The sequence below is a fragment of the Anabrus simplex genome, chromosome 2 (genome assembly GCF_040414725.1).
Source record: "Anabrus simplex isolate iqAnaSimp1 chromosome 2, ASM4041472v1, whole genome shotgun sequence".
Classification (NCBI taxonomy): domain Eukaryota; kingdom Metazoa; phylum Arthropoda; class Insecta; order Orthoptera; family Tettigoniidae; genus Anabrus; species Anabrus simplex.
The window spans coordinates 853,075,090-853,099,400 of NC_090266.1; the positions used below are offsets into that span (position 1 = coordinate 853,075,090).

The 24,311-nt window shown below is 37.7% G+C and overlaps 1 protein-coding gene across 1 annotated transcript in view; it reads left to right on the plus strand.

Moving 5' to 3' along the window:
- Epac (Exchange protein directly activated by cAMP) overlaps positions 1 to 24,311 on the plus strand; it is a gene marked incomplete at its 5' end in the record, with an annotated part of 226,736 nt that overhangs the window by 175,445 nt on the left and 26,980 nt on the right. Inside the window, one exon of the mRNA XM_067140072.2 lies at positions 15,553 to 15,731. Within this exon, the coding sequence (XP_066996173.1) occupies positions 15,553 to 15,731 (179 nt within the window). The remainder of the gene's footprint in view (positions 1 to 15,552; positions 15,732 to 24,311) is intronic.

The following is a 24,311-nucleotide window of genomic DNA, read 5'->3' on the forward strand; positions in this document are numbered from 1 at the left end:
GCCTACAATATCAAAAGGGCATAACATTGATCAACAATAACATTACATTGACCATTGTTTGTTGTGATGTTCTTTGCTTCTTATGGTGCACTCAGCTCCAATAGATGGGATTACTGTTACATACCGAGTATAACAGCCTGACTGAATATTGGTGGGAAATAGCTGGGGAGTTAGAAGAAATTTTTCTTTAGCATGCCATTCCTCTGGTTCATACATTGTCTGATACTGCTGATACGTAACACACTGGTTCATCATAGTATTCCAGCTATTCGATCCCTACTCTGACGCACTGTTTTGAATGAGCAGTGTGCACATTTGGCAGAGGCTCACTTAGTAATAGTAGTATGATCTGGTCTAGAATTACAATTTAGGCGTATTCCAAATTATAGCACTACAATTCACTAAATAATTCAAACGTCAAACCTCAAAAGAGCCATTTCTTAAGAAAAGCGTCTTCCTCTTCACTTTTATTAAATTCTACATTCATTTTATTCCAAATTAGCAGTGAAGAGGGGCTTTCTCCTATGGCTTGGAGGAAAAATTTGCCTCCAAGTCAGATTTTTCCGCCGCCAGTGTAGTGAAATGAGATTTTCCGACTCATCGGGTACTCCTAGAAAACAGATTAGTAAAAGGGCATAGGTTTGCCCTGGGACTCTCCACTATTCGACCCCCCTGCCCCCGCCAAAAAGAAAACAAAGAGTGTTCACGGATCACGGCTGTCTGCAGCTTGGTCATTCCAGCTCTGGAACTTTGGATTGTTAGATCGGCAGCGTAGTACTGTTTGTTAAAAGTGAGAAAATGTGTGGTTTTTCATTTGATCAAGTATTTCATATTGCTTTTAATCGCGCCGTTCCTCCTGACATCATTGTAATGACCTATGTTCATTTCACATGGGGAAACCACTAAGACAGTCTTTCTGAGGATATAAAAAAAGCAGGTGGAGAGTGAGTGTCTCCCATTATAATGAACACTCCCTAACCAGATTGTGACTGATGGTAGGCAAGCTGGCCTACCATTACAATGAAAATTCCCTAACCCAGTCTTCATATGAGAAAAGACGTTTGGTGACTGCCCCGTCGCGTTTCTAGGGTAATGTTAAGAGCTATGCAATATAATACAATCTTGCCCACAAGATGTACACTACCTAACCTAGAATTCTGTATACAATGTAGAATTCCGTAGCAGAGCACGGGTACATCAGCTAGTTTTCTGTAAGTGGCATCAGTGAGGGTACTGAAGGTGAAGAAGAAGAAAATGTGACTGGGAATGGTGAGTAGAGCATACTATGGAACAAATAGATATAAACTTGTGCTCAACCATTCATGCAAAGAAGCAGGACCCAAAAGCATATGAATTTTTTCTAAAGATATATCTGTATTTACATGCTGTGATTTTAACTAAAATGATGTAATTTACCTTTTTTTTTTTACCTTTTCACTCCATCAGTTACATATATTTATTCCTAAATATGTTGTATAATGATATTTCATAAAATGTTTCTTTCCTTAAATTAATTAAAGCTGATGACGTGTGAAATGATTCTGTTGTTTTCTATTAGGAGTGAATATGAGTTTAATAGATGCAGTCTTTGATTTTTATGAAATATTTGCATTTTAATGTGTGTTAGATGAATGACACTACATATGCAAGTAATTTTAAGTTAATTGCTTGGTTACATGTGGCTAAATAAACAACAGCAGTCTCTGAGACCTCACCACACAGTGTATGTCCGACTAGTGTATGCGATAGGTCGTTCGTGTCCGTTGCTGAGCCGGTGTGACAGCACTGCGCCAACACCAGTTTTGCTGGCGTCTGTTGCCAGCTAAAGTGGTAATGCTGGATCATACTGCATAAGGACCTGCGGTGAAGTTAGAGCATCCTTGATATCCTGGTAATACCTGTCGCCCTCTGGCGTCCATACGAGAGGATCCCTCAGCAGCATGTCCCTGAGTGGTTGATCTCTTGTTGACGGGTTGTAGATGAAGGCGCTGTAATATGTAACTTTACCCAGAAACAACTGGAGTTCTTCTGGAGTTGTAGGTTTTGGCGCATCTCATACAGCTCGGATGTGCGCGTCAGACTTATGGATGCCTGATGCATCGATCTTGTGGCCAAGAGCTTCCAGAACACGTTCAGTAAAGCTGCACTTGGCTCGGTTGAGCTTCAGATCGTATTGGCAAAAGCGCTCCAGTGTAGCGGTGAGGGTCGCTATCAGGTTTTCAAAACTATCAGCAAAAACAAAGGTGTCATCAAAGAAACTTATGACATTTGGGAGGTTCTGCAAAACAGTGTCCATTCGCTGCTGCCAGATGGCAGGGATGTTGGCTGCTCCGTAGACAGCACAAGTTGGGTGAATCAGGCCATGGGTTGGAGTGTTGAGCATGAGGGCATGGCTGAATTCATCATCAATCTCGAGATGAGTGGACGTGTCCGTCACATCCAGGTGGCAGAAAAGGGTGGCGCTGCGCATCCGGTTGAACAGATGCCCCACTTTTGGAATTGGGTGTTCATCAATGATGACCTGCAGGTTGAGAGTAGGTTTGTAGTTAGCCGTAATTCTCAACTTGGCGTTCTTCTTCACAACGACATGAGTTGTTGATGCCCACTCTGAGTATTCTACTCTCTTGTAGAAACTAGATTCGATCTTGGCATCGATTTCTCTGGTGTAGGCACCTCGCAGGGCCACAGGAACTTCACATGCTCGGGAGAAGATAGGGGTGGCACCATCTTTCAGGTGCATGTTCACTGGTGGCCTGACAACTTCCTGGGTGTATCGCTGAAGACATCCTGGTACTGGCTGAGGACGGCATCAAGTTCCTTTTGCTGGTCCAGGGACAGAGACTGCTTGACGCAGAATTGATGGATGTGTGCTGGTCTTCCAAAAAGCTGCTCGAAATTGATCTCTCGTGCGAACTCAGAGATCCAGTCTTGACCAAGGAGCGACTCAAATTCATCGTCGCCGATGTAGAGGCAAGGTTCCTGGAGGTGGTGCCAATGGTGGCGGTGACTGGCATCTTGCTGATGAAGTTAATACTGTGGCCAGTGTAGCTTGCAAAGTTGCAATCAATCTTCTGCAAAGGAAAACCTGGTTTTATCATACCCAACCTCAATTTCCTCATCATCAAACAGGGGGCACCAGTGTCGAGTTCCATCTTGACGGTGGTTCCCTCTAAGTTGACATCTATCAACTGCTTCCCCGGAGAATGTATTGCTCCGACGACCTCAACTTTGTTGAAATGATGCATGGCATCAATGCTGTTGGCTGGTTGCTCTTCTTCGGTTACATGATTGGTCTTGCGCTGCTTCGGTTTGGACCTACAAACTTTAGCAATGTGACATTTCTTGCCACACATCCGGCAATCAGCATTGAGGAACCTGCACTAACTGCGTGGATGGTCCCCACCACACCCAGCACACGATGATGATTGGTCACGTGGTGTTCCTTGATTGGCTGGATGCGATCCTTGTTGAGGCCTAGGTTGGTCAGACTTCTGTTGGCGATTGATAGATTTCTCACGTCGCCATTGGTTGCCACCCCTCCGTGACTGTGGCTTTGTATAGCCTATCCAGTTAGTTGAGTCGGGTTTTGAGGTTATGTTCAGGTTCTTAACCTCAACAGCAGTATTCCGGGTGGCTTCAAATGTGCATGCAATCTCGTACCCAGCTGTAAATCTCTCTGTATTTTTGCAATAATTTCATCGCACATGTCCCTTGACTCTAAACCTTTGAGGAGTGGTTCAATTAGCATGTGGTCTAAAAATTCTCCATACTCACAGTGTGTTGCTGCATGCCGTAATCTGAGAGTGAAGCTGGCGATTGTCTCCCCTATCCTCTGCATGACGCTCCGGAATTTTATGCTCTTTGCGTATTTATTGTGACTTGGGTCAAAATGGTCCATCAACTTCGACTGAATTTCACTGTATGAGAGAGTTTCCGGGTCTATGAGGCTTACAAGAAACTTCAAAGCATCGTTGAGTTCGGCGCTCATATAGACACCTGCGAACTGTGCGTGCTCTTCTCCTGGAACCTTACTCAGACCGAGTGCCCATGTAAACTGCTTGAAATAGTCCCCTGTGGTGGTCCCATCGTCAGCACGATATGCTGGCATCAAGAACTGTGACGGTCAAGGTTGTGTGGGTGGTGCTGACTTGTTCGTGCTGGCACTTTGCGCGGTGGATTCCCTGAGAGCATTGGTGATCATCCCAGAAAGAGCCTGAAGAAGTTCTGCGGATACTCCTTTTGACATGTTGAAGGATGATGGTTCACTAATTCACTGATACTCTAACACGTGTGATGTTGAACATCGTTCGGTAGCACGTGGTCGCGTTGAGGTTCCGCTTCTTGCGAGTTTCACTTCACTGTCCCGCACGAGTTTCATTTTGCTATTTATTGGGTACACGCGATGTTATTTATAAATCTCACTTAGGGAGGGTCATTCACTCGTTCACTAATACATTGACCCGCGTGATGTCACACTTTGTTCGGTAGTACTTGGTCGTTTTGAGGTTAAGTTTCTTGTGCGAGTTTCACTTCACTTTTTCTCGAGTGCATGCGACTTTATTTATCCATCCCACTTCTGACACCACTTTTGTATTTGTGGTTTGATAAATAACACAAACTGATTAGAGAATCCATGTATTTAGAGGATAAAACTACAGACAAGTATGGAAAAGAACAAAACTCATGGTTAGTAGTTGCAAGTCTCTCTGTGTCCACCATACTGCCAACTGTTGGGTGTGAAATCACATTAGTTACACAGAGTTTGAATACACAACAAATATAATATAGAGATAAAAACATAATACGAAGCGTGTTTTTTAAGTAAGGTCCGTTTTGTTGTAAACACTAGTAGTTCGCGTGCATATCGCAACGAGCGTGTGCGTCATGTACCGGCATGCCTTGGGAACAACTGTGCTCAGTTTCAACTCTGTGACTAACCTGTACGGTTCTGTTCTGTGCTTTCAAAATGTTTAAGACTATCAACTCGCCCGCCGCGTGTGAGGTTCGGTCAGTGATACGGTTTTTGTCAGTAAGGAACCTGTTTGCTGCAGAAATTCATCAACAGATTTACGAAGTGTACGGTGATACTGTTATGAGTGAAAGCAAAGTGCATAAGTGGGACCACAACTGGAGACAAAACATGGGTTTCGCATATCACGCCCGAATCGAAGCAACAGAGCATGGAATGGAGACACACACACTCGCCTGTAAAGGCCAAACAGACTCTGTCCCAGTGCAAAATTATGGCATCGGTGTTTTGGGATAAGCATGGTGTTTTGTTGGTCGACTTCATGCAACGAGGAACCACTATCAATGCAGAAGCATACTGCCAAACCCTGAGAAAGCTCCACAGAGCAATTCAAAACAAAAGACGCGACATGCTGACAGAGGGAATTGTCCTTCTCCATGACAATGCAAGACCTCACACTGCAGGTCAGACCCGCGGTTTATTGGACAGTTTTGGCTGGGAAGTTTTAGATCACCCACCCTACAGTCCTGATCGTATTTCAATCCAGATCTATACAATTGAAAACCGTGGGTTACAGTTTGTGAGAATTAGAAATTGCTGTTATGATTTATTTGTTCATTGTATAGAAATGGCACTTCTCTGTCTGTTCATGATGCTAGTAACATGAAATACCCTTCGGAAAGAATGAATGTACATGAACTCACATTTCTTCTATTTGTAAATCCGTAAAAATTTCATTCGTATGCTAGGTGGATGAATGGTGACACAGAACTGCAGTTGCTCATCATAATGAATTCATTCCTAAATTACTCTTCAAAGCTACGATGAATCAGAATGCTAGTGAAAGAAAGTGTTTTTATGTTTGGTAAATGAGATAGCAGAATCACTTGTATCTAAAAGACTCAGATATGTACCTGCAGGGCAATGTGGCTGTTGATATTGTGGTTATAATCCCTAGATCTCCAATTTGTTTGTTTTCTTGTTGTTTTTATATCCAAATCACAGGACCATGGCATTTCAGAAGTCTCATATGCCTTGGGATTGGATCCACAGCTGCCTTGGTGAAAGCTAGTGACAATGCCAAGTGATACCTATATATCAGTCACTATTCAGAATGCATTGGTAGCCTACTTCAGTGTATATATACTTTGTATAGAACAGTCATTAATAATGCTACGCTTAACCTAGTGGCTGAGGAGACCACTCATATTGCTATCAATCCACAGCTAATTATTATTATTGTCTATTTGGGCATGATTCAAAATCAGTAGAGCATTTTCATAGTCTTGTGGAACTAACTGATATGTCTGATGATAGGTTTTTTATTGTGTTCTACAATCATTAGAACCATACATTCTGAATTATAAGTGGATTACCCAGTAGAGTTCAGAAACTCATAAGAATGTTTACCCCTTTTCCCTCTGTTTATACTGCTTTGCACACCAACTTAACTGGGTAAATCATAATGGAAATATGTTTTAGTATAACACTGATATAGTTTTCTTTGCGAATCTGTTAGCATTCTCCTCTGTATTAAGTATGAGAACAGATTTACTTCAACATGTCAACAACTGTTTTGTCTTTCTTTAGAACAGGTCAGTAATCTCAATTTAAGAAACAAACAAATATTAACTGAATACTTTGAAACAATTTAAAATAAAGTCATGAAAGAATTGTCTCGTAGAAGTCCATCTTTTCAATACACTTTTGTGACTTATTAAAAATCAAAATCGAAGTTACCGTACATGTTAAAATATTGGGACATGTTTCACCAATATAACAGGCATCTTCCGCCATATTGTCTTTAACATTAAAACTAAAGTAGTAGACTAGACTTAAGGCTAAACTTAAAATGTTACATAAAGTGGGTTATGACATTAAAATAACTATTACAAGAACACACTTATATAGAAAAAATGAGCACTTGTGCGAGATTGACATTTGTGTTATGTCATTAAAACATTGTAGTGGGTAAAATAACATTGCTCATGAATGACAGTTAATATTTGATAGCACTCAGGTACACTTGTATTTGTATTACTAAAATTTGTATCTTTCTAAGATAAAATTATTAATGCTGATTAACCCTGGAGTGGTCGCGATGGGTCTACGAGACCTGGGCGGCCTACTTATTGGTTTTCTTGATGTTGGAATGCACTGAACGCTTCCCCCTCCCTGGTAGCTTCATGGCTACCGACCTTCAACTGAACCGGATGGATACCTCGATGACGAACTTTGGCCCAAAACGGAAAATGAGAATTGGTTGTTGGAATGTTAGACCTTTGACAGAAGAAGGTAAACTAAAGCAGGTTGAGAAAGAGATGCAAAATTATGGCTTGGAAATTCTTGGTTTAAGTGAAGTGAGGTGATGCGATTTTGGAGAGATCATGACGCAAAGTAGGAATACATTTATTTATTCTGGACAGTCTGGGGAGGATGCTGAATGGAGAAATGGAGTGGGTATGTTGCTAAATAGGACATCCAAGAACAGTTTATTTGATTGGAGTCCCATCTCAGACAAAATGATGACAGTTAGATTCCAAGGTAAAATTCGAAATGTAACAATAGTAGTTTGTTATGCACCAACAGAAGTATCTGATGTCAACATGAAGGATCAATTTTATCATCAGTTGAATGAAACTATGAAGAATATAAATAAAAGAGATATTGCTATTATTATGGGTGATATGAATGCGAAGATTGGATCAAACAATGAAGGACTAGAGCATGTGATAGGGAAACATGGATTAGATGAAATGAATGATAATGGAGAGAGATTTGTAAATTTGTGTGTCAGCCGGTAAATGGTGATTGGAGGGACAATCTGTCCTCACAAAAGGTGTCATAAGGTTACATGGGTATCGCCAGATCACAAAATAGAAAATCAGATCGATCGTGTAGCTATTAGCAAGAAATTTGGAAGATAATTGACAGATGTGAGGAATAGAAGAGGAACTGATGTTGGTAGTGATCATCATCTAGTAGTAGCTGAGTTTAAATTGAAAATAAAGGCTGCATCGAAGAAGTTTGCAACAAGAAAAAAGTGGTTCAATATACAAAGGTTAAACAGAAAAAGAAGAGGAAAGAATTTAGTCTGGAGTTGAAAAATCGGTTTGAAGTCCTTTCAAGTCTTGAAAAAGTGTAAGAGTTAAGTGTGAAAAGAACTTGGGAAAATGTTAAGAACACTTATATACAAACGTGTGAAAAAGTAAATTGCTATAGGAGCTATCAACAGAAAGACTGGATGTCTGAAGAAACATGGGACTTAATTGAAAAACGAAAAGAGGCAAAAGCTATAGTAAACCAAAGCATAACAAGACAGCAGAAGTTGGAAATTGACAAAATGGTTAAAAGAAGTGTGAGAGACGACAAAAGAAGATGGATTGACCAGCAGGCACAAATTGCAGAGGAAGCTGAGAAGAAGGGTGATATGAAACAACTCTATACCATTACAAGGAAGTTGTCAAGAAAAGGTTGTAGGAAGAGTAAACCAGTGAGGGATAAGCAAGGAAATATTCTGTTATCACAAGAAGCACAATTGAGAAGTTGGCAAGAGTATTTTTCAGAAATTTTAAACAAAGATGATGGAAATGAGCAGGAAATTCAAGAAGTAAATGAAGGCTTAGATAGTGAAGACTCTAGAATAAAGCTAGATCTCCCAACAAGGCATGAAGTTAGGTTAGCATTGAAACAATTAAAGAATGGTAAAGCAGCAGGTATAGATAATATAGATCCAGAAATACTAAAAGTGGATGAAGAGGTCACCATTAATTTGCTGCTACCATTACTGGAGAAAATATGGAAAGAAGAGAAAATTCCAGCTGATTGGAAAGAGGGCTTGATCGTGAAACTCCCTAAAAAGGTGACATCACAGTGTGTAAGAATTGGAGAGGAATAACACTACTGAGCATACCAAGTAAAATTCTCTCTAGAATAATTCTAAACAGAGTAAAGGACTCAATTGAGCAGCGTCTTAGAAAAGAACAAGCTGGTTTCTGTAGACAATGCAGCTGCGTTGATCTAATAAATACACTAAGAATAATTCTAGAGCAAAGTAATGAATGGCAGGCCACATTGTACTTGACATTCATAGACTTTGAGAGAGCGTTTGATTCAGTAAATAGGACCGTAATGTGGAAGACATTGGTGAAATATTGGGTACCGGATAAGATCTTGAATCTCATGAAGGCAATGTATGAAGGGTGTAGATGTAGTACATGAGGGAAAACTCTCAGATTATGTGAATGTCACAAGTGGAGTTCACCAGGGAAGCGGTTTTTTCACCAACAATCTTTTTAGTGGTGCTCGAGAATGTTATGAGAAATATGTTGGGTGGAAGGAAAAGAGGAATACAATGGGGAATGGGGAAAGACTGGAAGATTTAGAATTTGCAGATGATATTTGTCTTTTGTCTTCAAGAATTAGTGGTATGAAACACAAGTTAGAAGGATTACGGAAGGAAGCTGAGGCTGCAGGACTCAATGTAAATGTCGTTAAGACCAAGGAAATGAGAGTAAATGCTAAAATTGATGAAAGATTGTTTGTGGCTGGAGAAGAGATTGAAGAGGTTAAAACATTTACCTACTTGGGAAGTGTAGTGAGAGGATGTGAGAGCCAGAATAAGGAAAGCAAATGGAGCCTTCATGCAGCTGTATACAGTATGGAAGAATAACAACATTTCAAGGAAAACGAAAATAAAAATTTTCAATACAAATGTTAAATCAGTCCTTCCATATGCTAGTGAAACTTGGAAGGTTACACAAACTATCACTAATCTCTTGCAGACATTTATAAACCGCTGCTTATGGCGCATCATAAACATCAGATGGCCTGAAATTATATCCAATGACGAGCTATGGAGAACAACAAACCAAGTTCCAGTCGCAGTGGAAATCAAGAGGAGGAAATGGAAATGGATAGGTTATACTTTGAGAAAGCCAGCGGGATCTATAGAACGCCCAGCATTGGAATGGAATCCGCAAGGGGCACGGAGGAGAGGTCATCCTAGGAAGACCTGGAAGAGGACTGTAGACGAGGAGGCTCTTGAAGCAGGAAAGATCTGGAAGGAAGTTAAAGCATTGGCAAGTCTTTCACGGTTGCCCTATGTTCCAGTGGGAATGAGAGGAATTAAGTTAAGTTAAGTCCCTGCACATGGATGTGTTTCTAAAACTAATTTGATTTTGATTTTATGAATTATGACACAATTCATACATACCTAAAAAAATTCCGTATATTTGTACCAATAGTTCAAGTGTGAAATTCTCAAAAATATGTTCTATTAAGACTGTGTATAAAATAGGTGAAAGTGTTGCTTTGTGCATGTAGATGCAGGAAAAAGTGAAAAAATTATGTAAAATACATTTTACTGTTACCATGTTTTACTTTTCACAAGTTAGTTTTTCAGTATAATTATAAAAATACACTTTTTGATTAAGAAACGGATAGTTAAATATTGTAGTCATGTAAACTGCATTAAAAATAAATGAAATTATGTCCTATAATACTGTAATTGGAAATAAAGTATAAAATCCAATAGTAAAACACTGACAAAAAATGGGTCTGAGAGACCCGGTGCGACCATTAATATTGACAAAACGCAAGCTACCACTCCAGGATTAAGGCCGTGATTGTGGCAATTTAAAATCGTGAACTTATGAGTCATGGTAGCTTGGCTTGATTTGTGTGCATCTTGAAGACAGAGCAGCCGTACATGGCTAGAGTAGAAGAGGGGACTTCAAGAGAAATCTCTTCCTATGGCTGGATATGTTTAGCACAGAAGAAAATCTGGTTGTGGTGGGAGAATAGTCCACTTGTCCTCCACAATTCTTTTATTTTTATTTTTAGAACTTGCTTTACGTCACACAGACACAGATAGGTCTTATAGCAACGATGGGGTAGGCAAGGCCTAGGAGTGGGAAGGAAGCAGCCGTGGCCTTAATTAATGTACAGTCCCAGCATTTGCCTGGTGCAAAAATGGGAAACCACAGAAAACCATCCCCATGGCTGCCACCAGTAAGGTTCAAACCCACCATCTCCTGGATGCAAGCTCCCAGCTGCGCGCCCCCAACCAAATGGCCAGCTAGCCTGGATTTAACAGCCTTGGGAGAAAATATGTTAAATGCAGTTTCAATGCTTCCCATAGAACAAAGACTTCATTTTCACTAAAGAAGATTTTAGCAATAAGAACTGTACAGTTACCAATTCTAAATACAGTACTATACCATTTAGGGATTAAATCAATGGATCAAACACAAAAAGATATAGTGGGTTACATAACTTACCTGCTTACCTCTCCATAAAATATAAGAATGCACCTAACTAGCAGCAGCCAGAGAAAAGAGCTTAACAGGTCCTTGTGACGAGAGTGTGATGGGACAGGCATACTACTATATTATTGTTTTATTAATGAGGAACTGAATTAATTTTTAACTATTTCATTCCCAGAAGCAGAGTCAATTCAATAATGACAATAATTATTTACAATAGTATGCATTCATGGTGCGAAAACAAATGCCAAAGATGGCTTATATTTATAATTTAAAAAGATTATGTTGATGTGCTGATGGATGAGCTAGTAAACTGGTGAATGGGTCCTTCCCACACACTAGAACATAGCATAGTACTAGGATTAGGGACATTTCGCAGAAATAAATTTACCACTAAATTTCTCTTGCATGTGGGAAATATTCACATATAAACAAAATAGCAATGGGTGCTATAAACCCAACCAAAACAAAATAAATGAAACACTGAAGCTACTTGTGGAATGATTCCACTTAAAATGGGAAGAATATGAACTCATATCCCCTGGCTTATCCTCACTTTACCCGACAATAAAATGATGAGATGTAAATTCAACTAGCACACAAAGATATCACACATTCTGTACACACAAATGTGGACAGGCAAGAGAAAAGAAAAAATAAATCCCTTTCAAACAAATAAATCTTATCTGTAAAGAGAAGGAATGAGCTACTGCATGCCTTTTAAAAATGGCCATCACTCCTAGGGTGCGGTAATTGTGCCAATGACCTGAAGACGACAGGAGTATGAGGGACTCCCAGACACACAAAAGAAAATCGTAAACAAACGCTAACACTGACCTTGCCTCAGCTGCATTTTTGGTCTTGAAACCACACAAGGGCGTTTCACTTCCATCTTATCTCGACAAGCATATGAGCCTCTACACAACTTCTTACGACAAGTAAGGAACCCATTCTCATTCTAAATATCAGGCTCGTTTATCAAACCACTTCTGTGTCTAATTCATTTAATTCACAGTACTATTCCATACTATTTCTCATAAAAGCACAGCGCTCTACACATATGGGATAACCTGACACCCTCAAGACCCATGGTTTGAGTCTATATCTTTGGCAGTGTGAAACTTGGTCAGAAAATTTTATGACATTGCTTACAACGTGGTTTTAATTTCTCAACAGACTTTAATCAAAGTGAAAACATGCACATAAATTATGCCCATGCAGCAAGCAGATACTATGTTACATTAATCTTTCTATCCTTCCTGATAAGAGAGAGTGATAAACTTTCCAAAAATGATCCTTATTTACAACAAAATTTTAGTCAAGAAACATTAAGGAATATTCTGATCTAACACTGAAATAAACAACCTTAAGTAACTCCTAGCTCCCTTATCACCCATAAAATAACGCAAAGCACAGTACGAATCCCTAAATAATAGGTTATGTACATTGAAAACATTCATGACTTTTGAATCTTCTTAACAAATGGCCTGATGGGCTCCTACATTATGATCAAGTTGTATTCTAATTGCCAAAAAGGGCTCAACTACTAATATTACATAATTAAGTACTAAATTTCTGCGTAACTCTCACTAATCCTACCACATGCTTACAACATGGTTTTACTTAGCTCATTTCTGATGACCTTCTCCTCTCTGCATCCGGACTTAGCCATGCCATTTAGCCAAGCATGATGAAAACGGTGTTCATAGCTGTTGGTCCTCTCATACTGATGTCTCCAGTTTGGTCCATCCCTGGCATCTGCTTGAGGCTCCGCTTAACGTTGACGTCCACATGGTCTTGAAACTTGGTTCGCAAATTACTAGAATGAAATATACAGTTACTTATCCACACAGCACAGTCGTTATACAGACGCCGTTTCCTGTGTATACTAGGCAAGTTTGAAGCGTACTGAATTTAAGGCATCGTTTAGTGTCATGTTAAAAACAAAACACGCACTGGGGTGTGTCAAGGCTTACTTATACATGAGTTCATAGCCTGTTTGTAGAGCTACACTGATTATACTAGCTCAACCACACATGTGCGTTCTTCTGAAATACAAAATACTTTCAGTCCGCAGATTACAGTCTCCTGCCGAACAACATCATACTACAAACTGACCTGTAGCACGATTGTAAAAAGAAGTCTATGCCATTGGCAAAGTTTATAGTCGATTAATTAGGTGTTCATGACTGCACTATGACAAATCAAATTTAATCTCCCAAGAAAAACTAAATTCACATTTTTGCAGTTTGAATAAAATCAGCGTGAACGCTCCAAAAATACTCAAAGTATCTGCTTAGACAAAGGTTTATGGCATAATCACAAAGACAGATGCGCAACGTGCACCGACAGCAATCTTACAGTCAAATGCGATGCCTCCCTCCAAATCTCTCATCTTCTGGTGCAAAAATGGGAAACCACAGAAAACCATCTTCAGGGCTGCCAGCAGTAAGATTCAAACCCACTATCTCCTGGAAGCAACCTCCCAGTGTTTGTTCTTAGCTCTAACGTCCCATTCACATAAACAACAAGGGAATTTAGTGCAGCCTCTTTGTTGTCCTAATAGAACACCACATACCTTAAAGTCACTACACACATCCCACCGGTGCTCATGATATTTGATTTTATCTAAAACAGTTTGCATTGTGATATAATTTTCTTTTAGTGAAACAGAATGTGCCACAGGAATCGAAGCTAGAATGTTTCTGTTATGAAGTAGTACAGCCTTTAAGCAAACCACAGCCACTCTAACAACAGCCGATTTGCTGTTATCACAGAGCAACACTGTGGCGCAATGACACATTTTCAGACATTAAATGGCAAATAACATGAAAACTAAATGTGATACAACAGAACCAAGGACATTTCTGAAATCAGGAGGCCTTATTTAGTTAAAATCACGTATCAGATGCTTTGCCGCAAAAATCACGCTGGGTAGTGTATTTAAAATATATTCATTACAATACAAGCACCATAACTACCTTTACCAATAATAATCATCATCTTACCACAAAGGGCTAAGGAAATCAGGAAATTTTAAAGCACAAAATGTAGCCTATTTATAATTTCCATGTTTTTTTTTTTCCCTCTCTCTACTTTCATTCTCCTTTCTCACATTTTATTTTCGTATCTCTTCACGTACTTCATCTTCTCCCAATCAAACTCTTTCACAGTTGTGGTGAACAATTAAGGGTCCTGTACTTCCTGCTCTCCTAATTCTAAATAGTTTATCTAAAAGGTCTTAAAAATGACACGAAGTTAAGCACTGAAACATGGTCCCAGCTAATGTACCCCAAAAACATTCATCAGGTAAACAAACCTTGCCAACTCTGACATGGTTACAAGCCACTATACAGATGCAATCTATGGAGCTTGTGGCCATGAAAGAGAACAGGCAAAGAGTACAGGAAATTGGGTACTCATCAAGCACTTGGGTTCAAAAGGAAACATACATGAAGTTTATGATATAAGGCAAGCCAGAAGGAAGCCTAGTGAACTACTCTAGTCCTTAGGCCCTTTTTAAAGCATAATTAAGTAACTTTGTTTCTTCATACAGCCTTCCTTTCTTTTCATGGTAATGACGCCTATCAACTACGTTCATTTAATGACAGAAGCATTTGTCAAGGAGTACATTCTTTGGCTTGGTTCTGAATGATCCAATGTCAATTTCTATCCAAAGTGAGATAGTAACAGACACAAAAGAAATTTTTCCTGACCTAAATATACTAAAAGGGCCAATGTCTCTGATAAATATTAAACAAATAATTAAATAAGCCCTTGCCAATGATGTTAGATTATGAACAAAGCTTGCAGACGTGGAAGTTTGTAAAGAATGTGATGAAAAATGCATTATTTAATCAGTTAATTTCACCAAAGAAAGTGTAAACTTATCTAAAATTAGCTGTTGAAAAGTATATTTGGATAATTGTAAGCAAAACTTCTAATGCCCATTGCCCTTTTAGAACCAAGCCACTCTGCTAATTGTAAATTAAAATATCTTGTTTCTAAATTTATTTTCATTGTATTATATACAATCAAAATCAGTCATCACTATAATTACTTAGATAGAACATGTTACTGTACTTTGCTGGAGTAGGTTCCTTCATGAACATAGCTACTATCAGCAGCTTGTTTTACTTATATGAATGTAATGAAGTTCCTTTAATTTACTGTGATTTATGATCAGCACTAAAGAATGAATATCAGTACTTACTAATAAGATATGCCTAGAAATATAAACACATTCATATATTATTTATATTTAAATCATACTCTACGATCATATTCTTGTAATTTTATATTCTATTTATGTTTTAGTATGAACTCATCTACCACACATTTGGACGTCATAACTTTGGGCAGATAACATCAAACCTAGATGTCTTCTTGCGACGCTTCAATGAAATTCAATTTTGGGTGGTTACAGAGCTGTGCATGACACAGAGTCTCAGCAAAAGGGTCCAGATCCTTCGAAAATTCATCAAGTTGGCTGCCTAGTGAGTAATCAGTAACTTCAGATAGAAATTATGGAAGAGTATGAACTGAATAGTATGAGCATAATCAGATGTATTTTAAAAAAATGCTTTTTCAGTCATTCAGGAACTTAAGAAACCAATTCAACCTCTTAGTCAAAATATTCTGTAAGAACAGCTTTGATATGAAATAAACAACACAAAGGCAAACCAAAAGTTGGATTGTGTCAGGTTGTTCATCAATATATAAAACAGCATCCAAATTTAGGGTTAACTTTCACAGAACTTAAGAACAAAACTGACATAATATAACAATGAAAATATTTCTCATCTTGAAACTCTAATTTTGTTTCTAAATATAGTTAAGTTGATTCCTGTAAAAGAAAAACTATGAAAATGTATTCACCAACACTAGTACAAATTTTTTTTATGTGAAAAGAGAGGCCTCATCTTCACAGTCATTTTTAACACAGAGAAAATACGGTATGCTTAAATAAGCTGCATCATCATTTTCTGAGTGGAAATCAAGCATTCTGCCTACCAAATGGGACTACGAGTGATGCTGGAAACAACTTTAGTGTGATATGTCTTGGTGCAAAAGTTGCACAAGAAATCTTGTTTCCAATTTTATTGAATACTAGCAAGATACCCGTGCTTCGCTACGGTATTACACTGAAATTTGTAATTGAATGCGTATTGCTTTTGATATATAATCCGCCGGCATTCGTGATCTGACTCGTTTTCTGCGAGAATCCGCCAAAATTCGCGATCTGACTCGTTTGCTAATACATAACGGCAAGTTTCCTCCCATTTTTCAATATTTCTTTCCAGCAATCGATTTCGTACTTCCTGGGCTAGATCCAGGTATTCCATCCGGTCACTTGGGTCCCTAAATCTTTGCCATCTTTTCCTATAAACATTTTTAATATGGATCAAATCCTTCAGGAGATCCGGTGTGGTGTCGTCTTGGATGCCTTGGCGGTACTGAACCCGCGGCCAGACTGCATTCTTACTCATTACCCGTCCAGGACCCATTTCCAGCGCGGTCCGCACATTTGATGACGGTCCAGAACATTATTATTATTATTATTATTATTATTATTATTATTATTATTAGATGTTCTGGACCCCACCGCAAGATGCAAGACCGCTACTTGGCGGTAAAGTACATCTGCTGCCATTGTCATTGTTGACAATGTGACCAGCACCATTGTCGTGGGTAGGAAAGTGTGCGGGATTTCTGACGATACGAATGACTGACTTCCGCGCATTATTGACCTTATTATAGAGGTGAACAATTGCACGGTCAATCTCATTCCTATCGTTTATTTCAAATTTGTTTAAATTTTTATTTATACGCCAGGAGAATCTACTGTAACCTAAGAACGTTCTCTGAAGGAAAAGGTGGCTGTTGAAAATGAACCCAGGAAAGATTAAAAATGATCGATTTATGATCAGAATAAGTACATCGAAAATCTACAGCCTGTTTCCATTCAATCGACAGGGTCAGGAATGGAATGAATAAAGCCCATCTAGCGGCGACAATAGGAATTGTGCCGGCTGCCAACGCACTCCTCTGGGGCAATGATCGATGAATGACAAATGAAATGAAATATTGGACAGTGTTGCTGGAATGAATGATGACAGGAAAAATCGGAGTAAACGGAGAAAAACCTGTCCCGCCTCCGTTTGGTCCAGCACGAATGTCACATGGAGTGACCGGGATTTGAACCACGGAACCCAGTTGTGAGAGGCCGGCGTGCTGCCTCCTGAGCTACGGAGGCTCCTTATAAGTACATTATGAACAGTAAAATCAATTGGTCTCACCTCCTTTTACACCCCACCGCCGTTAAGTTTATTAACACTACCCCCCCCAAAAAAATTAAAGGAAGGCGTGTTTCTTTCTGTTTAAAGGAGATTCCAAACACCAATGTTCAAATCTATTACCTTCAGTTTTGTGATATAAGTATCCTCATAAAAATAATTTTCTTTCACTTCCTTTCACACTCCTCTCGCCCCCCAAGTGAATTATCCGGCAAAAAATACTTGTTCCTTTAACAGTAAAGGATATTCTAAATACGAGTACCAATTATCACGACTCTCACATCTTCAGTTTTTGACTGATGTGTCCTCATGAAAGGAATTCAACTGCTTTTCACTCCCGCCCCCAACATGGGTTCCCCCAAAATGCGTTTTTCTTTGTTTTTAAAGGAGATCCAAATACCAATGGTCACGTCTGTAACAACTTTAGTTTTTATTAGATGTATGTATTCTCATACAATTAAGTCAATTAATTTTTCAATTCTTTCACCCTCCCCCCCTCCCCATTGAATTTTCCGAGAATACGTGTTTCTTTACATTTAAGGCAGATTCCAAATATCAAATTTCACGTCTGTAACATCTTCATTTTTGAGATATCAATAGCCTAATTAAAACAATTCAACACCATTTTCAGTCACTTTTACCCCCCCCCCCCCCACTCTACCCCAAGTGTTATTTCCGAAAACTAAAAATACACGTTTCTTTATTTTTAATAGAGATTAAAAAATGCCACTTTTTACTTCTGTAACGTGTTAAGGTTTTTGAGATACTGTAGAAATTTCACCCCTTTCACCCCTTTATAGTTCCCCTTAAATGGAGTTTTTCCAAAAACAAATCACCTATGTTTCTTTACATTTACAGGAGATTTCAAATACACACTTTTTATGTCTGTAACATTTTATGTTTCTCAGATATTCTGTAGATGTAGTCTTTCAAAAAATTCACCCCAATTGTCACTCCTGTTTAACCGCCATTAATTGGATTATCCAAAAACAAAAATTATGTGTTTCTTTATTTTTAAAGGAGATCCCACATACAAATTTTCGGTTCTGTAATATCTTCAGTTTCTGAGATATATGTATCCTCATTAAAGGCATTCAACCCATTATTCACACTTTTACACCCCTCCTATTGGGATTTACGGAAAACAAAAAAAAAAAAAACAAGCGTGTTCCTTTACTTTTAAAGGAGATTCTAAATACCAATTTTTTACATCTGTAAACTTTTAAAGTTTTAAGCTGTAGACAAACTCATTTTAAAAATTCACCCGCCTTTTCATCCCCCATTATTTGGATTTTTCAAAAACGAAAAAATACCTGTTTCTTTATTTTTAAAGTAGATCCCAAATACCATTTTCTGATCTGTAATATCTTCAGGTTCTGAAATATAAGTAGCCTCATTAAAAGCATTCAACCCATTTTTCACCCTTTTCCACCCTTCCTACTGGTATTTTCCGAAAACAAAAAAGTACATGTTTCTTTATGTTTAAAGGATATTCTAAACACCAATTTTTACATCTATAAACTTTAAAAGTTTTGAGATATGGATACACTAATTTTAAAAATTCACCCCCTTTTAACCCCCCATTAATTGGATTTTCCAAAAACAAAAAAATATGTTTCTTTATTCTTAAAGGAGGTCCCAAACACCGATTTTCAGGTCTGTAATATCTTCAGTTTCTGATATATAAGTATCCTCATTTAAAGTCATTCAACCCCTTTTTCACCCCACCTATTGGGATTTTCCGAAAACAAAAAAATACGTGTTTCCTACTTTTTATTGAAGATTCTAAATACCAGTTTTTACATCTGTCAACTTTAAAAGTTTTGAGATATAGATGCACTCATTTTAAAATTTCACCCCCCTTTTCACACTCCCATTAAGTGGTTTTTCCTAAAACAAAAAAATACATGTTTCTTTATTTTTAAAAAAGATCAAAAGTACCAATTTTCAGGTCTGTAACATCTTCAGTTTCTGAGATTAAAGAACCGAAATCCTGATTAATGTCATTCAACCAATTTTTCACCCTTTTTCACCCCTCCTATTGGGATTTTCTGAAAACAAAAAAAATATGTGTTTCCTTATTTTGAAAGAAGATTCTAAATACCAATTTTTACATCTGTAAACTTTTAAAGTTTTGAGATATAGTTACACTCATTTTAGAATTTCACCCCCCTTTTCACCCCCCCTTAATTGGGTTTTCCAGAAACAAAAAAATAAGTGCTCCTTTATTTTTAAAGGAGATCCCAAACACCAATTTTCAGGTCTGTAATATCTGCAGTTTCTGAGATATAAGTAGCCTCATTAAAGGCATTCAACCCATTTTCACCCCTTTTCACTCCTCCTATTGCGATTTTCCGAAAACAAAAAAAATACGTGTTTCTTTATTTTTAATGAAGATTCTAAATACCAATTTTTACATCAGCAAACTTTAAAAGTTTCGAGATATAGATTCACTCATTTTAAAAATTCACCCCCTTTTCACCCTCCCATTAATTGGATTTTCCAAAAACAAAAAAATACGTGTTTCTTTATTTTTAAAAGAGATCAAAAGTACCAATTTTGAGGTCTGTAATATCTTCAGTTTCTGATATATAAGTACCGGTATCCTGATTAAAGGCATTCAACCCATTTCCCCCCATTTTCACCCTTTTTCACCCCTCCTATTGGGATTTTCTGAAAACAAAAAAATACGTGTTTCCTTATTTTTAAAGGAGATTCTAAATACCAATTTTCACATCTATAAACGTTTAAAGTTTTCAGATATAGATACACTCATTTTAAAATTTCACCCCCCCTTTTCACCCCCTTAGCGACGGAATATCCAAAAATCCTCTCTTAGTGAGCACCTACATCGTAATATGAATATATCCTCAAAATTTCATTTCTTTATGTCCAGTAGTTTTGGCTCGGCGATGATGAATCAGTCAGTCAGTCAGTCAGTCAGTCAGGACAAGCTATTTTATATATATAGATTGTCTATATATCCTTTGTGCAAACTTTTCTGGAGCAAAACTTCTCTGCCATTTGTAACTACTCCAAGAAATCTCAACCTAAACTTCAGCACAATAGAGTAAATGGGACACACTCAATCAAATTGTCCCCTCCTTTGAATTATTAATGTGATTGTGCAAAGGTAGATCATTGATGAATTTATTTTGTAATGGTAGGTCTATTTGATATGTAAACTTTGCTGGCATCAGCATTTTTTTTTTTTTTTTTTTTTTTTCCTAATTAATGAAATCTTCTAATATGTTTCACTCAGTTTTAGATTACTAATCTCTGAAGCACAGATTCTGAGTTTTCCTCAATCATTTTCTGGAACGAATTATCGGAAGTGGAGTATGACTTGAAAGGCTACCCCATGTAGCACGAGAAATTCAATAAAGTTATCCTGCAAAATTTGTTGTAGACGCCAGTGGGAGCGGAAAGATGAAGAAACAACACCTGCAGAACTATACTTTAAAAAGCCTCTGGGCAAAAACAAGTTCTTTTAAAAATATCCCACTGAAAACTACGACAATTTATATTCAAACTCCAGATGTGAATTTTTTCAGAGAATACAAAATTTAAGCTAAGATGATCACAGAATACATAAAATTGTGTTTCAAAATGCTGCAGCCCAAATTACATAACGGACTCTTCATTCTCAAAATGCATTCTATAATATACAGTCAATTGTCTGCAGGGATCTATCGGCCAATACTGTGTTACACTTGGCAATCAGCTGGATACCATAGTGACAACCCTGTGCAGACATGAAAAATGTCATTGAGGTGGCTTTCAGCAGTAACGTTCTTTGTGAGTGTGCATTTGATGACTGTACTGATGTAGCATTCATCACCTGTGCATTTTGCAGTAATGGTTATTGCCTTCATCATTTTATAGAATGCTCTCACATACATTAATCTTTGAACACATGCACGCTCTGACTTTGCAATGCAGTTATAGACATCAACAGTACTCCCATGTGTGTAGGTTCTTTGAACTTCAAATTGGCCCTTGTATACTGGTCCACTGTAGCATTTTCCAGAAGAATGAATGTCACCATAGCATTTAGAGACAAATAAAGGACCCTTGACTGAATCACAGTGCAGTTCCACCCTTTTGTACCGGGGAGTGTTCCTTTTAAGCTCTAGTTTAAAACTTTGTGCGTCTAATTGTATGACTGCCATACATAGGCTTTTCTTTATCCTGCTTAAAGTAAGTGAATTAAAACAAGAGACAGTGGTCACCTAGTGCTTGAACTACATATTGCGTACATACAACCTGATAAAAGAGTTTAGCTCCTTTTACATACAAATTCGATACCCGTACAGTCTCATGTGACAAAATTCCTCGCTGTGTGGTTGCAACAAAAAGGAAGTTCTGCTATGTTTTGTATGCTTACTGTTTGGAGATGTCAATCGGATGAAGCTAGGAATGCATTACAAAAATTATTTGTAGGAAAAGGTACAAAAACTTGAAAATCAACACAAAATCAACATAATGTCCTCAGTTTTCAACTTCTTGGAAATTATAATATCACTAATGTTTGAACAGTGTTTACAAAGAATCTCTTCGTGTTTATAAAGATTTTGCAACAAAAATCAGCATATTCTGTCCATAGTAACTAAAATGAAGTGAAATAAAATGGCGTATGGCTTTTAGTGCCAGGAGTGTCCGAAGACAAGTTCGGCTCACCAGATGCAGGTCTTTCGATTTGACCCCGATAGGCAACCTGCACGTCGTGATGAGGATGAAATGATGATGAAGACGACACATACACCCAGCCCCTGTGCCAGCGAAATTAACCAATTATGGTTAAAATTCCCAAACCAGCCAGGAATCAAACCCGGGACCCCTGTGACCAAAGGCCAGCACTCTAACCATTTAGCCATGGAGCCAGACTCCATAGTAATTGATGTATTATAATTATGTGATGCATGTAATCTGCTCTTTCATGGTCATATAACAAAGATAACTTACTTAGGTATCTAACTGGAACTAATAGAATATACTAAAGAAACCCTTGTTATACAGTCATTTTGAAAATACTAAGCTTTACCTACATCGATAACCATACCAAATTAACTCTTGGACTGAAAATAACTTTTACTAATTATAGCTAATGAAGTCAGACTGTCACTTTCCTAGTATACTGTATATGGTTGACCATGTTACAGACGTTTCTTGCTTGTTGTTGCTTGTTGTTTAAAGGGGCCTAACATCTAAGGTCATCAGCCCATAACGACGTTTCAACAGATACTCCGACAATGACAGTATTTTGATAGAGTTTAGGGAATAATGTACAACTGTCTTCAGGGATTATTTTAAATCAGAATTCAATGTGCACAAGGTTTATTGGAATGCATCTTGAAGGATCTCCAATCTTAGTTACAAAAATGTACTAAAAAGTTAATCCCACATACTACATTGAGACATCAGTGTTCCAAGATTGTTACAAGATTGCACTGGAAAGTTAATCCCACATACTACAATGAGCCATCAGTGTTCCAAGGGCATTCAGGAGTTGTTAATATTGTAGTTTAAAATATCTACAAAAATAATCCAGATAAACTGAAGAAAGTTTCCTTTCATGTTGTAGTTCCAGATGTCTACAAAAATACAGTTGAAATTGGTTATAACGGCTCCAAAATGTCCTCAAATTAAGTCTTGTTACAGCCGATAGTTGCACAAACTTTTTTTTTTGCTAAACATTTCACATTTGTAAGTTTTAGACTGCATAATTACATGATTAATTAACAGAATAAAGTGAAAACTTCAACATATGTAAGAAAATAGGTACCATATTTACAATACAGTATTTGTTGAGTGGGACTGAGACTGGGACTTGTAATGTTTACAGAGTGCATGCAGCAATAATATACCAGCAAAATACAAAAACCTTTAAGTGAGAAATGAAGTGGCGACAATGTAAATTGTTCAGTAGTGTCGTACATGGTCTTTGTTAATAAATGGGATAAAATACTGAGCATGTTTTAAACTTAATGCATATTCTGTATAGTATAATATCCATGAATAACACATCCTCGTTTCAGTTATTATATTAGAAAAATTCATGAATGTATTTCAGCACAAAAATGAAAATACAGTACTCAGTGCATAAATTATGTTCTCACCTATAGTAAATGCAGTACTGTAAATTATGAAGACCTTCACTTTCTTCTGTTTCTCTTTTTAGAATGTGTACAAATGTGATATACCTACTGTACCTTACACATTAGAAAAATCCAACATATATAACCATAAAACACCTAAAAGCTGATTAAATGCTATTTCCTAATATTTTGCTCATGAAAACATTATACAATATAAGCTAAGACAGTGTTATTTAGTTTTTTACCAGTTGCCTTAACTTCAAAATACAATACATTAACACATATTACAGTATACTCTACTACTTATGGTAATTAGTTACCAGTATCTTTGTTTACTTTTTGCACTTAAAATGTGCATATGCATTTTGCATTTGATAATGCATTCATTGTAATGCCACATTATTGTTATTTGTATTAAGTCTTCTTTGTAAATAAGAAATTTTTGTAAAGCTGTCGCTGCACTGAGGGCTTTGTTAAGTGACGGCACAACAAACTGTTCTTCTTGTTCGTTTTCCTTCCTGTCAATCATGTGCTGGTTTTTTATGTCAGTTACAGTTTCTTCTTCATTCCCCGAGGCCCACATAGCAAGATTGTTGTCTACCTTGCCAAAGGCCTCTGTTTCACAAGTTGACAAAGGTGATCCAAGTTCCTACATTAATCGCACCTAAGGAATATCATCTTC